The sequence below is a fragment of the Malurus melanocephalus genome, unplaced genomic scaffold (genome assembly GCF_030028575.1).
Source record: "Malurus melanocephalus ecotype Western Australia unplaced genomic scaffold, MMel_1.1 scaffold_64, whole genome shotgun sequence".
Lineage (NCBI taxonomy): Eukaryota > Metazoa > Chordata > Aves > Passeriformes > Maluridae > Malurus > Malurus melanocephalus.
In genome coordinates, this window is record NW_026623296.1 from 2510340 (window position 1) to 2524148 (window position 13809).

The 13809-nt window shown below is 38.0% G+C and overlaps 1 protein-coding gene across 1 annotated transcript in view; it reads right to left on the minus strand.

Annotated features, from left to right (window-relative positions):
• SHQ1 (SHQ1, H/ACA ribonucleoprotein assembly factor) overlaps positions 1-13809 on the minus strand; it is a 40363-nt gene that overhangs the window by 25187 nt on the left and 1367 nt on the right. The window contains exons 2-9 of the mRNA XM_057366405.1: positions 12142-12324; positions 11618-11682; positions 11038-11160; positions 10116-10264; positions 9304-9416; positions 7276-7400; positions 1834-1988; positions 565-618 (exon numbers count right to left, since the gene is read on the minus strand). Coding sequence (XP_057222388.1) covers positions 565-618; positions 1834-1988; positions 7276-7400; positions 9304-9416; positions 10116-10264; positions 11038-11160; positions 11618-11682; positions 12142-12284 — 927 coding nt within the window. The 5' untranslated portion in view covers positions 12285-12324. The remainder of the gene's footprint in view (positions 1-564; positions 619-1833; positions 1989-7275; positions 7401-9303; positions 9417-10115; positions 10265-11037; positions 11161-11617; positions 11683-12141; positions 12325-13809) is intronic.

Genomic DNA, 13809 nt, shown 5'->3' on the forward strand with positions numbered 1-13809 from the left:
TCCTGTCCAATTTCAGTTTTGATCCTGCAAAGTGAGACTTGGCTCAGCCATTTCAGGACTGAGGCTGGGACAGTTTCTCCCACCTTCCTGCATCGTAGGAATTAATGGATTTCAGGCTAAGTCAAGTCCTTTCCACCTCCAGCTCTGTAACAATTCCTTGACACAGGCCTGTGTGCTCTCAGTGAACAATCTGAACGTGGAAAGAATGGGATTCAGCGTTTCCTCCCATCTCTGTTGGTTTCAAGGGGTGAACAGCAATTAAATAAACAGGGATGTGACACTTGGATGTGGTTWAATGGTGAACATGGTGATGGCTGATGACCTTAAAAGTCTTTTCCAAACCTTCATTATTCCAAGAATAAGGCTGAAAAGAAGGGGCAGGTAAAACAACACATGCCCACTAATTGCTGGAGTCCAGAAAACAATTTCTAGTACCATTAAAAACAGGACATACCCTTAATTCATCTTCAATACTGAAAGAGTAAACTTGGCACAGAAAAATACAAAAAAAAAACCCCAAGAAATAGAGTGAACACACAATATAAAACTTTACTTTTCCCTTACCTCCAGCCAGCACAATGTTGCACTCAGTTTCCTGATGTTCCAAGATGATTCCACCTGATTTTAAAAGAGGATAGTAAAACAAGTATTATCTAATCCAATACTGCTGGCAAACTATTTAAGACAGCATTCTGGCAGCAATTTAAGAACCTTTGTAAGTAAGAAGCAGTAATTACATTATGTGCATTGAAACGGCCACAGGACAGCATTAAAAATTATATTGCAATGCAGATGTTGAATAGCTGAATTGGTTTTCATAGTGGGGAGATCCAGCCCATGCACAAAACCTTTAGAAATAGTATTTTAGTGGAATTGTGTCTCTTTAAACAAAGCAACAGAGATTTGAATCAACAAAAGCCAAGCTCAAATGCCTTRTTTCATGAAAACAGCTCAAGACTTTTGGCTTTCAGAGAGGGCCCTAAAGCCAACAGTACATGTAAAACATCACAATTCTTAATATGTGACATTCATAGCATTTGAGAGGGAGTATGGTCTAGTAGGATGATTGGGGCAAAAAAGCCAGGAAGCCTTGATCTGTCTTCCTGGCTCTAGTAAAGATCTGTGTGCCCTGAATGTCTTGGTTTTCCTATTAAATAGGAAAAAAACAAAAAAAGGGGGAGGGGAGAAGAGTGTTTTCCACATAAACCATATTGCAAACCAATAAAGAATTGTACAACTGTGCTCCTGGCAGATTTGCAATTCTGTGCAGCACTGACATGCAACACAACAATCCCAGATTGTTCTGGTGAATAAACAGGTCTGGACATTTTGCTTGTCATTCTACAATCCACTCCCTACATGGCAGTCTGATTAAGACAGAATGGTTGTGATTACCTGTTCCAATATTTTGATTAAAAGCATTGAAAAAGCATCTCCTTGGTTCATATCAGCACAGGAGATGCAAGGCACAAAAGTGTTATCTGGGAAGCAATTCCATTTCCAACAGGGCAAGGCATCCACAGAACAGTAAAGAACAATTATTTTGTTAAATTTGCATTTCCATAAATCAAGATACAAAGCAGAAATACACTGAATTGTCTGGAATTTCCTGCAACTCCACATCTCTCCCATTACAATGCTGCTGCARAAGAACAGAAGTATTTAGAAATCCCCATGTGCACCAAATCTAGAGATACAAAGTCTGTAGTTTTAATTTCATMATGTATTTTTAATGCCCAGAAATAAGTTCACTTTAAAAGATTAAGTTTCCAACATGGCAGGGTCCAGCACTAGGCTCCTAAAACATTTTGTGTTTTTACTTTTTTAACTTACATTCTTTTCCCCTTCATTGACACGGATCTCGTAGCAATATGCCAGAAGAATATCAATTAATCCAAGATATATGTGTTGACGGCTTCTTTTATTCAGAACATAAGATTTATTTGTGAACTTTCTCAGCTGMTCTCTCTCTCCTTCAGAGAAGACAACTATAAAAAGGATAATTCATTATGAATTTAAAGCTGGCACATTCCCTTTAATAGGTGGCAATACTACTTCAGCAATGCCTTTAAAAATGAGCAYGTAACTAATCACAAGTCCCCCATCACTCCAGAAAAAGCCTAAATCACTCTTCCTTTTAACTTTCATTAAACTCTGGTATATTCCTTTCAATGTCAAGCTCCAGCATGCACTGCATGTACACACTGATGATTTTGAACCTCTCCAAGTGCCAGGGATTTCTGGGGATCTTTTACAGAGATAAATGCACAATCAGTATCTGAGTAAAAGGAAGATTTTTAAGTCTGTATTATATGTGACAAAAAACYCAGAGGYAAGTGACAAATTAGTAAGACAATGRTAATTCTCTTTTTCTGTTCATGCAAAGCAATTCAGTACCACCCCCCTAAACACAAATACAGATAATGCATTGATATTCTATCAATAAATGTCATTAAAATTTGGTTCTTCAGTGTAAATGTGATTCACACTCCACATTCTGTTTTGCTCAAACAAAAAGCAAAGAAACTCCAAATGAAATTCAGGACACATAGCAGTCAAGGTTTCTTCCTCTAAAACCTAAACTCTCTGAAGCATCATAACATCCACAACTGGACCATAAACATAAAGAAATTCCAAGTCTACTAAACAACAGCAAACAAGATGTAGACTAGACAATTCCCAAAGGCAAATGTTACAAGATGYTCATTAAGTTGCTGCAGAGTGCCAGGTGTTCTAAATAAAATACCTTTCTCTGGAGAAAAAACTTCAATGTTAGAAAAAAAAAAAAAATCCACCCATTGCTTGAAGTTTTTGAACAATCAATTATCCAAGCCTGAAGCTCACTGTTAACACGTCCAAACCACCACCTACTTTGTTTTCCCAGTTCAAAAATTCCAAGTACATGGTGTTACATTATCAGAACAATTGAAATAGTAATTACATTTTTTTTTGCTGCACTAAAGCCTGCACACTATTGTACACTTACCCTGCCAAATTTTAGCTAACAATCTGTACAACTATCAGTATTAATCTAATGCAAAGCAGCACTTGCTGCTACTTACCAAGTAAGCTAAATTGCCAAGTTTTTCGTAACTTTGATTTAAATTTTTTTTTGTGTATTTGCCAGTGGCAAAACCATGCCAGARTATAACTGTGTGTTAATATATCCACACTAAAGGAATCAGACAAATTCATCTCACCGAGTTACTGACAGGTGAGACTGCAGACATCACCTTTACATTTTAATCACCTCTTCTACTTGTTTTAAACTGGTCATTCCTCTTATTAAAGAAAAAAAAATACTCCAAATTGTCCATCAGTAGCAGTGTCAGAGAGGCACAGTTGAATCTCTGAGGAGAGGATGAGGTCTGACAGCCAGAGGGTGTTTTGTTACAGCCCTACTGGTATTTTACACTGTGATAACACCACTTAAATCACTGTGAGATCTCTATCTCTGGACTACTATGACACTTCCAGCTCTAAATGTGTTGGGGCACTCAGATAAAATGTGCTGGATCCACACAGAGCGCTGACTCAGTGGTCAGTCAGGAAAGTGCAGGTCAGGAAGAACCTCTGATAATCTGCTGGTGAGAGCAGAGCCTCAGCTTAAGGTCCTGTCAAACCAAGACTGGAAACCCACAACTCTCCCAAGGGGAAAAAACTGAGCAGAACTGACCCCTCCTTCTCTTTGTTTTCCTYTAAACTAAAATATTACATTACAATATTAAGGTTTTAAACGTTTGCTTCTGCCTCTGTAGGTTAAGGAATCATCAACCAGATAAATGAGTTCAGTCAGAATAAAGTCAGTTACTGATATTAATCAGCAGCAAACAAGTCTCTTTTCAAGCTCTTCCTAAGCCCATAAAAGATGAAAGACAGCACTGCTCTGACTGGAATCACCCAGAATCTCTGTGCAGGGTGAGCATTTTCCTCAGGGCTGAATACTCTCTTAAAAAATACTCCATAATAATGTAAATTTAAGTAACTGAAGCAATGAAGCTGATTTTCTATTAAATTGCTTGAATTTGTTGCAGCCTGCTGAGGTATGAGGGGTTAACAGAACTTCCCACCTCCTCTCTCCTGTACAGATCCAGCACCTCTAAAGTCAGAACTGCAGATTCAGTAAAAGCTCTTCCCCCTGTGCATGGGGCCAATTTTGGAAAGTCACAGATTGTGGCCATCTTCAGATAAAGCTCTGTCAGGTAGATTGTGATCACATGCACCTCAGTTTTTCAGGAAGAGAGCCAAAAGCCCTAAAAACACAAATCCATTCCCCTCTGCACACACACACTCACACCAACTGTGGTCACTCTGGTTTGTTCATCCCTCCCTTGGCTTTGCAATTTTTCCATTCAAATTTTAGCACCTTCCAAATAAAGCTCTGTCTTGGTTTCCTGCAAAGACTCCACTTCTCAAACCAACATTTCCAGCCCATTTCCTCCACATCACTTCTGCCCTTCTTCCTCCAGGCATTCTACAAAGAACCACTGGACTTGGACAGCCTTTCCTGCATCTCACAATTTCCTTTAAACTAATTTTTCTTACTCTTAAAGAAATGCACAATTCCTGCAAACCTATCAACACCATACATRATTTTCTTTCTTACTGCTCTTGCCTTTTAAAAGCTGAGATATTTTACAGTGGAAGCTGATCWTTAAGAGTTTTGCATGAATAAAAAGCAGTATTGCCTCACATAACAAAAATCTGTTTTGCAGCAGAGCAGTGCCAGGAAGGAACACATGATGCAAAGCCCTGAAAATTGAGCAAAGCAGGTAGACAGCAAAATTGCAGAAATTTGCTAAAAAAAAAAAAAAAAAGAAAAGTAAAGTAATCCATCTAAAACTTATGAATCTACCAATAATGGCATATATTTGAGCTGAGCCTTACTGAAAGGTGGAACTTAAAAGGAAATTGCTTCTCCTTCTATAAAGAAATAAAAAAGAGAACAGTCACTGTAAGCATGAGAGGTTACCTTGAACAAAATAAGATATCCTTGGAGCATATAAATGTTAGATTAAATACATATGTCAGCCTGGGCCTTTGAAGATTATTGTGTTGCCTAAAGAGGAGTTTTTTACAGTTSTGCAATTGAAGTCGAATAAAAATGAACTTTTAACCAAGCTGAATGTGACTGTTAGAAAATACAAGCCCTTTCATCTGGAATCTGTAGAAGGAAGACACTAATGTAAACTTCAGCAGGAGCAAGCAAGCTCTCCAAAAATTTTCCCCCTCATGGGAAAGGCTGTGTAATTAGTAAGGCTTTATGGARTATTACTTGACTTAGACACTGTCAGTGTGAACAAAAAGGGTGGGAAGAAAATACACAGTGAAATGTACAAAAAGGACAGAAGAAAGGAGAGACACTTAGGATAAAAAAATTAAAAAATGGCAAAATACACACACCATGCACACAAGCTGGAGAAAAAGTAAAAAGGTCAAATAAAAATAGATTCGAAGTAATCTATCGAAGAGATGAAAACTTTAAATGTTAATGAGAAGAGATGAACCAAAAAGAGAAAARATTTGGTAATGAGACATTAGAGGAAGCTGATGATGTAAAAACAAAAAGAAAATAACCAGGGATAAATATAAGAGCAGTAATCAACCAAAGAGAATCTTCAGTTAATTGCAATGTCATGCAAAAAAATAAAAAAGGCCATCTGTACTTCTAATTACTTCTTGCAGCCAAAGACATTATARAGACAAAAGTAATCAAGTTTTTGGTTCCAAGATACAAATGAAGATAACTAAAAAGACATCAGTGTAAGTCAGGACAAGTAAGAAAAAAAATTAGCTCTCTTCATTCAACGTGTCTGAATAAAAAAATAAACTTTTAAAGCTCCTGCTAATTTTTGTGTCTCTTTCCCACCCTAAACTCACTTTTACTTGTAACATGAGGARCAGCACATCTTTAATGAAGAACAAAACCATCCTTCACATAGGACAGACAGGAATTCCTGATTAACTGCACCATTCCTCTGGCTGGATAAAGCAGTTTAAAACCACAGGGAATAYATCCTACTGATGATCAGACTCCAGGTGCAACAGCCTGGAGCCATCTCCTGCCTTTTTGTATTTCCATTCATAGGAGACCTTCAAGTAGAACCTGCACTCCCTCTCATGGTGGTTTCCTTCACCACAGCTCACTCAGGTTTAGGAATCCCCTCCGATTTTAGTCACTTGTTCAAACAGCACAAATTTACCAAAACTGAGGTCTTTCCAAGGGAAAATGTGGGTTGTTGCCATTAACATCACCCACACTCCACAGCACCTCTTAGGCTACTTTTGATTTCCTCAAGATCCACAAAACTGCACGAGCCTCTCCACTCAGCCCCATGAAGGAGATTTTTTTTTATCATTCTTATTAAACATGTATCTGTTACAACAAATGGTTTGAAGATGGTCCTTTATAGAAACCATTTTCTGTGTAATTTTCACTAGCAGGCTTGCCAGGCTTTTGAGGAGTTTGTTGGTGCCCCTAAAACCCAATAAACATACTTGTTTTTCCTCAGGACCTCAATTTGCAGGAAAAACATTCCTTATCAATAAAATCAACCAGCAGCTCTTCATTTTAATTATATTCCTTAACCCAAGCAAACAGGAATAGTGTTTAATTTACTAAGCAATGAATAGATAAAAACAAACAAAAGAACCCCTCATTCTTGTGTTTTCAAGCCTCTTGTACCTTTGTCCAATGCTTTTTTAAATCAAGTGTTTATGATGGACATAATTAACAATTTCTGGCCTGAGAGGCTGAAAAGAGACCAGGGATGAAGATCAGATTACATTCACAGTAAAATACACAACATCTACCCAAATTCTATTGTTCTCCTGGAGATACTGTGGAAATGCAGGAATTATCAGTGCTCTAAGACCCTCTGGTGAAGGGATATCATCATCTGCTTTAGCAATATCAGATTTTCACACTACATAGGAAATGAACAAAGGACAATAGAAGAAAATGCACAACAGTAAGGTGYAATGCTCTCTGAAATCTCTGTGTGCAAGGAAGCAACCTCAGTTATCTAACAGAGCTCTCACAAGGTCACCTACTCACCCTGGAAATGTCCCTTTACGTTTCTAAATGGACACAAAGGTTTTTCTTTGACAAAAGTCTCTGAGAGCCATAAAAATAATGGAATAAGGTAAYGAATAATAAATTTAACAGAGAAATAAATTTCCTTTAAGAACAATAACCTATAACATGGCATCACAGCAATTATCAYTCAAGCAACAGATGGGTGTGTATATATATTTATATATATATATTCTCACCAAATGTAGGATTATGTGCCTGATGACTTTCTCCCTGCAAGGCTGTCATCTTTTTATGAGCATCAATCCACCAGGGTTTGTACTTTAAAAGATGCTTAATAGCTTCATCTTCAAAAAAATCAGCTCTAGGGAAAAGAAAAAGAACAGTCATATGCTATTTATTTCAATTCATATGTGGGTATGTATTAACACATCCATAGAATACATCTCACTTGGCTCCAGGTTATTTTCCATGTTAGAAGGCTGTTACTTGGCTTTAAAGCAGAAAGTGATAATTATTAAAAACAAACTATTTTATCTTTCAGTATCCCTTCCCTACTTCCTCCACCTTTCCTGAGCCACCCAGAAGCTCAGGGAGTTGAGCTTGCAGCACCACATGAAGGTGAACCAACCTGATTTGTTCTGAATAGAGATACAGGAAACACTCCAAAGTGAAGGATTCTCAGACAAATCACTTGATTTTACTGGGCAGCTCTCCCTTTAAAAACCAAGGAATTTGTGGGGAGGAAAGTGTGCAGCTGAAGGGTGAAGATGAAGTAGGGATGGGGATGGACTTTAAGGAAGCAAGGACATGGAGCAGCAAGGTGRAAAAAGAAGAGCTGTACATGAATCCTGAAAGAGAGAGATCACCTCCATCTCAGCAATGTGGTAAAAATTTCGATCMAGCAATTCTAGGAGGATTTATTCTAGAAGATTCAAGTTCTAATCCTCCTTTTACCATACGAGCTTTTTGTTCAAGGCAAACAATGGTATAAATACTGAGAATTGAAAAAAAAAACCCACATGAAATTTCTTAATATCTTCTTAATCACCACACCAAACCTGAACACATAGTGCAATTTGCTTCACTTTGACACTGACAGAATTTTTTTTGTTGCCTCCCTTCAATGTCAAAGCAACTCAGAGACATCAGCCAGTGCACATTTCCCTCAAAGCCACCAGGACAATTGTTTGCCCCCATCTCTACCAGAGCTTCTGTTCTCCTCAGAAAACAATTTTGGTTGAAGAAAGGCTGATATAATCTGTTCTGAAACAAGCAAGACACAGCTATCAAACTAAATGGTGTAGCTCTACCAGGCCAGAACACAGAGTCTAAAATGGAAGCTTAAAATTACTGCAATTTGCATCCCATTAGAGGTTAGGAACTACTTCAGTTCCAGTGAAATGTAGTTCAAGAAAGCTTTTCTATTTTCTGTGTGTTACAGAAAGACATGAGGCTGCCKCTGAAACATCCAACAGAGGAAAAATTTCAAGTTTGCCTAGTTACCTAACTCAAAATAGGTTAAGCCTTCCTGTCCCTAACAAAACACATTACAGTACTAATTTTCTCCCTACTGGGGCCCACTCTATTTCTCACACCAGGCTCCATCTGGTGTGGAAACAATCAATTATTAATAAATCTCATGGCTTTCATTTATTTTACTTATCTGAACATAACTTGACCTGAAATACTCCAGCCTGAAAGGCACAGAGAATCATTTTCACTCACTACTTGGAACGAAGAACAAAAGAAACATAGCCTTGGTGTGGAATTTCTTCCTCATTCTGCTGCAAAACAGGTTTCATGGGATGAAGGCAAACAGTGAAGTGGTCAAGGAAAAAAATCTGCCTAACTTCAAAACTCAAATTACCTCCTCCTAGAACAGGATGGCTCAGCAATCCTTGTTTAACAAGAGGGAAACAAAGTTCTGACTTTGTCAACCCAAAATGCTGCCAGGGAGKGGCTGCTCAGCTGCTGAAGAGAYCAAGTATGAAACAATGCTCTGCAACAGCTCACAGCAGMACCCCATTAACAAACTTTATTAAAGAGTAATTAAACAGCTGAGTAACCCCAAAACAGATAAGCAATGTTTTGTGTGGGTGTCACATTAAGAACACGCACTAAAGCCTGCTCTGATGAGACAAAACCAGATCAACAGTAAAGCCATTCTTCCCAAAAGTGATCCTAAATCCAGTCATTTCTGAAAGGGCAAAGGGAATGTGTCTAAGGTACTTCTGCTCAGCCAAGTGAAGCCAATCAGTACTCACAGGTAATGATCAGGATCAAACTTKGCAGCCTCAGCTGCCAAACGTTTCCTCCTTCGTTCCTCTGCAGGAGTTTGGTCYGGATCCTTGAAGTCAATAACATCACTGAGCTCATCCTGCAAACAGGGACAAAATTATAGGACCAAGCCATAGATATGACATGGAAGAYTTTTTTAGCAAAAATTTAGGAAGGATGCTTATTAGCACTGCACTGAAATCCCTAGAACAGCTTCAACCTCCCTTTCAAAAATATTCCAAATCCATCTGCCCATTGTGCAAATATAACCTCAAAATTCCAAGGAAATGCACTTACTTTAAGCTTCTTAGAATTCATGATGCTATCAGGTCTATTCAGGCCATTTTATCATAAGGCAGGGAGGTTATTTTGTGTTATGATAAATTCACAATGTTTAACAAAAGCATACAACCACAACAAAGATGAGATAAGAATCACAGACACCATTCTTGTGACTTTTGAGAATATTCTCCCTCCCTGAAGTGGCTATACATTAATTAATAGGCAATTGTAGTGCCCTTTTGAACATCATTAAGTAGTGGCACATTAATGTTGATGGGAAATGTATTTAATAAATTTCATGACAACAAACCAACATATATGTCCTAACAGAACGTAAATACTTTCTCCATCAACAGCAATCCTGCTCCAAAACCTGAAAATACTACAATTCATACAATAATGAGTTAGAGTTACATAACTGAGTTGCACTTCTGCAATGCTGTTGTCTTGTCAGCCAGAAGCCTACATAGCAAATTACACAGAACTTCTAAAAAGGGAAAAAACAAAATGCATTCACCTGCAGTCGCTGGAACACCCCTGAGCGCAAATTCCCAAATCCATAGGGGTACTGCAGTGGGAGTGTGCTTTCTTCATAAGGGATCTGTTCCATTTCCCAGTCAAATTCATCTTCATTCTCCTCAGACAGCTCCGCAGAGGCAGCTGAATCTATTGTATGGTCAGAGAAAGAGAATTATTACATAGAAAAAATACATTATTTCCTAGAAAGGTRAACACTGGTAGCACAATAAACCTCCCTCATTTTACTACATCTTTTAAGAAATCTCACTCAGCACTGGGTCATACAGACCAGTAATCCACAAGTGCTGCTTCAAACTCTCCAACTTGCAAAAATGAACATCAGCAACACTGAATTTTAAGTGTGCTCCCTCAGACTGAAATARATGTTCCACTGATTTCAACAAGATCAGAATGCCATGCTAGGAGAACCCTGACAGAACCTAAGTGATGCTATCAATAATCTAGGATAGGTATTAAAAGATTAAACAGAGAGCCAAACATTTTTTTTTTTGTTTGTTAAATACTGATGTCAAACAAGACATGCACTAGAACCTGTGGTTCAATTAGGTCCTCATTTCTGCTGAAAGTCCAGTTGTCGTTTGCAGAAAGCAGAAAATTCTAATGTGTGTGTGTTCTACAGCCACTAGAGGGGTACAAAGACCTACACAGCATTAGCATCTTTTTTAAGCACATTTTGGAAGAATTTAAACATAATCAACCCTGTAAAGTTGACCTATGTACCATCTACAGATATTTATTTCTACACTTACCTATACTTTGATTTATTCACCCCCTTCTCATACCTTGGACTAGCCAATAACAGAAATATTGAATTTTTCTACATGTATCACTCTACAGATCTCCAACTGTTTCATTACACACATGTATCACCAGTACAAACAAGGTAGATTTTGTCATACCCATCTCTTCTACCAGAGGTTTGGCTGATCTTGATTTCTTGGGGGCTAAAAGAGATGTCAGCATGCCCAGCCCCTCGAAATACTGGCCAGGAGTCTCCTTGGGTAACCAAATTGTAAAAGTGCCTAAAAAAAGTCAGAATATAATTAATTGCATTAAAATATGCAACAGAAACAAAACCATGCTTTTTTCCTCTAATAAGGAAGTCTCAGAGGAAGTAGGACACATGCAGGTAGCATTTTATTATGCATTGATCCATGTGAATGTTTCTAACCTTATTTCAAAAAAATTCAGGATTTTAATGAAAAAACATGAAAGAGAATATCTAACCAGTTGGAGTCTCCTGACTTGCATTGTATAAACACAAACCAACAGAAGAAAACAAGCTTTATTTAATTTTTAATCCTTCCACCAAACAACCTGCAGAAGCTACATTCACCAATCTGATTATTGTTTTCAGTCATGTAAAAAAGGTTCTGCAAGAAAGATTTATTGTTTTAYTGCTGTTTCCGTTTTGAAGTATAAATTATTGGAGACAGCAACATTTTTAATGACACAGATACCAATAACATTAACCAATACCTTCATCTGTATTATAAGTTGCTTTTTCTCTGCCATCCTCTACAGTTCTTCCAGGAAGTGTCAATCTGCAGGAAAAAAAAAAAAAGAGATGCCTCACTGAAAGCCTGACTAATTCTGCGAGTTAATGTCTCAGCCTACAAAAATGTAAGGCACATTCCAAAAGCAGCACAAAAGACTTAACTACATAACTCCTTTTCATAGAAATGGAATCCATGCAGTTAAATCCCCCTGGAATCCTCCCAGGAAAAGACACACTCTACAAAATTTACACCCAGAGAGTCGCCTGGCCATTTACAATTAAAAATCCATTGTACAGTAAATTTAGAAAAGTATTTCTTTCAACTCCCTTTAACATGATTTAATGCCTAGGAACAAAGAGGGCAGATCCAAAAAAACAAATCTTTGCATGAAATGGGCTGTCTGCAAATAACAAGAGTAAAAGCTGCAGATGAGGAACATTCTGAAGACCAAAATTCTCTACTACAAAGGTCAATTTTAAACTTTTTTTTTCCCCCATCACTTACCTGAGAAAGTATGGCTTAGCATAAAATTTGAAATCTTCCCCTTCAAAATAGATGTCAAACTCTGAAGCTCTGGCATAAGGCACTCTGATTTTTATTGTAAGAAAATTTGGATCCTGGGTCAGTTCAAAAGCTGGAGTTATCATGATGAATCCAGTAGGCAAARCAAACACTGGTTGTGTGACCCTATAGAAAGAGAAGAACAAAAAAAGGTTATTGCAGCTTCCAATTTACGAGAGCAAGTGGTGTCTTTTGAAAATTCCTGAAGAACATTTCAGATTTTAAGTGGTGTCTCTTCAAAACTCTGTAAGAACATTTCAGATTCCCACAAAAATATCTTCCCCAAGCTTAAGGAAAAATAAGCTTAAGCTTATTTAACTGATAACAACAGCAACAACATCAAAGCGTTCTCCACAATGTGAAGGTCTCACCTCTCTGCACCTTTTAACAACTGAATGTAGAGCTGGAGTACAGAAAGCACCTGTTACATTCCACATGAAAACCACTAAAATTCAGTCCTAAAACTTGCCAGCTTTTTGCAACTCTTATTTATAATTTCACACACAGCAGACCTTAGACCTTTGTRGTTCTTTAGTGAACTGAACACAAATCACTATAAAAAAATACTAAAAACCAGTAATACTTGCAAAAAATAGAGCTGTATTTTATAATTCACACACGTATTACCCAGAATATGAGCAACAGATTTAAGGACAGTTTAGATAACACTGAATCCATCAGGATATACACAAGTATATACACTGGTGTGTATATATTCAGCATGAGAGAAAGAATTTGGATAGTACTATTCATCTTATATACAATTGTCTGACCCTTCAATACCCAGTTATGGATTTTTTAGGTGTTTACGGGTGTTTAGAGTGTGTTTACAAAATGTCATGCAGTTTTGAAAATTAACTTTTTAAACCAAAAATATTTTAACCAAAAAACACAGAATAGAATTATTATTTGGGAAAAACCTGCTTCTTACTAACTTTCAGTTATCTTTACTGAGCATATCCTCATACTGACAATTTCATGAACAGGCAGAAATCATTAACCATTAACAGGGCTAATTAACAGMTCCCCCTTTTTCTCAGGTGGGTAATCAGCCTTGTTTAGCAGGTGTGAAAAAATTAAACTCCCCAATTCATCAGACCATGCGCTTCCAGGAGCAACATTTCCACCTGAGAAGCTGCCATGTGTTTTACAGAATTGTAACCGGATAGCAAACACCTGGCTTGGAGAAAACCTGCACACCTGGTGTACTTCCCTGTGGGCTTCCTTCTGCTCTAAACAACACAAGCTGGGATAAAAGATGAAAAAAAAMCCCAATAGCTCATTTGAAGCCTTCRGGGATGACTTGCCAGCGTGCATTTTTTATTTTCCCCAGTCAGAGGTTCATAAATAAACAGCAGGCCCAAAACCAGGCCCCAGCTGTCCCTGCTGCACTTGGGGCATCCCTGGCCAAAATTAATCACCCCAAATCCCTCTAGGGGTGRCCACACATATCCCTGGCACCTCACAGCCGAGGAACGCCTGGGACACAACATTCTAACCCCAGGTATCCCAAATAATCAGCTTCCCAGCCTTTCCTGCACAGACAAGACTGTGCATTAGCGGAAAGCACAGGGAGCAGGACCGGGAGGGGCTGGCAGGGACAGGGATGGT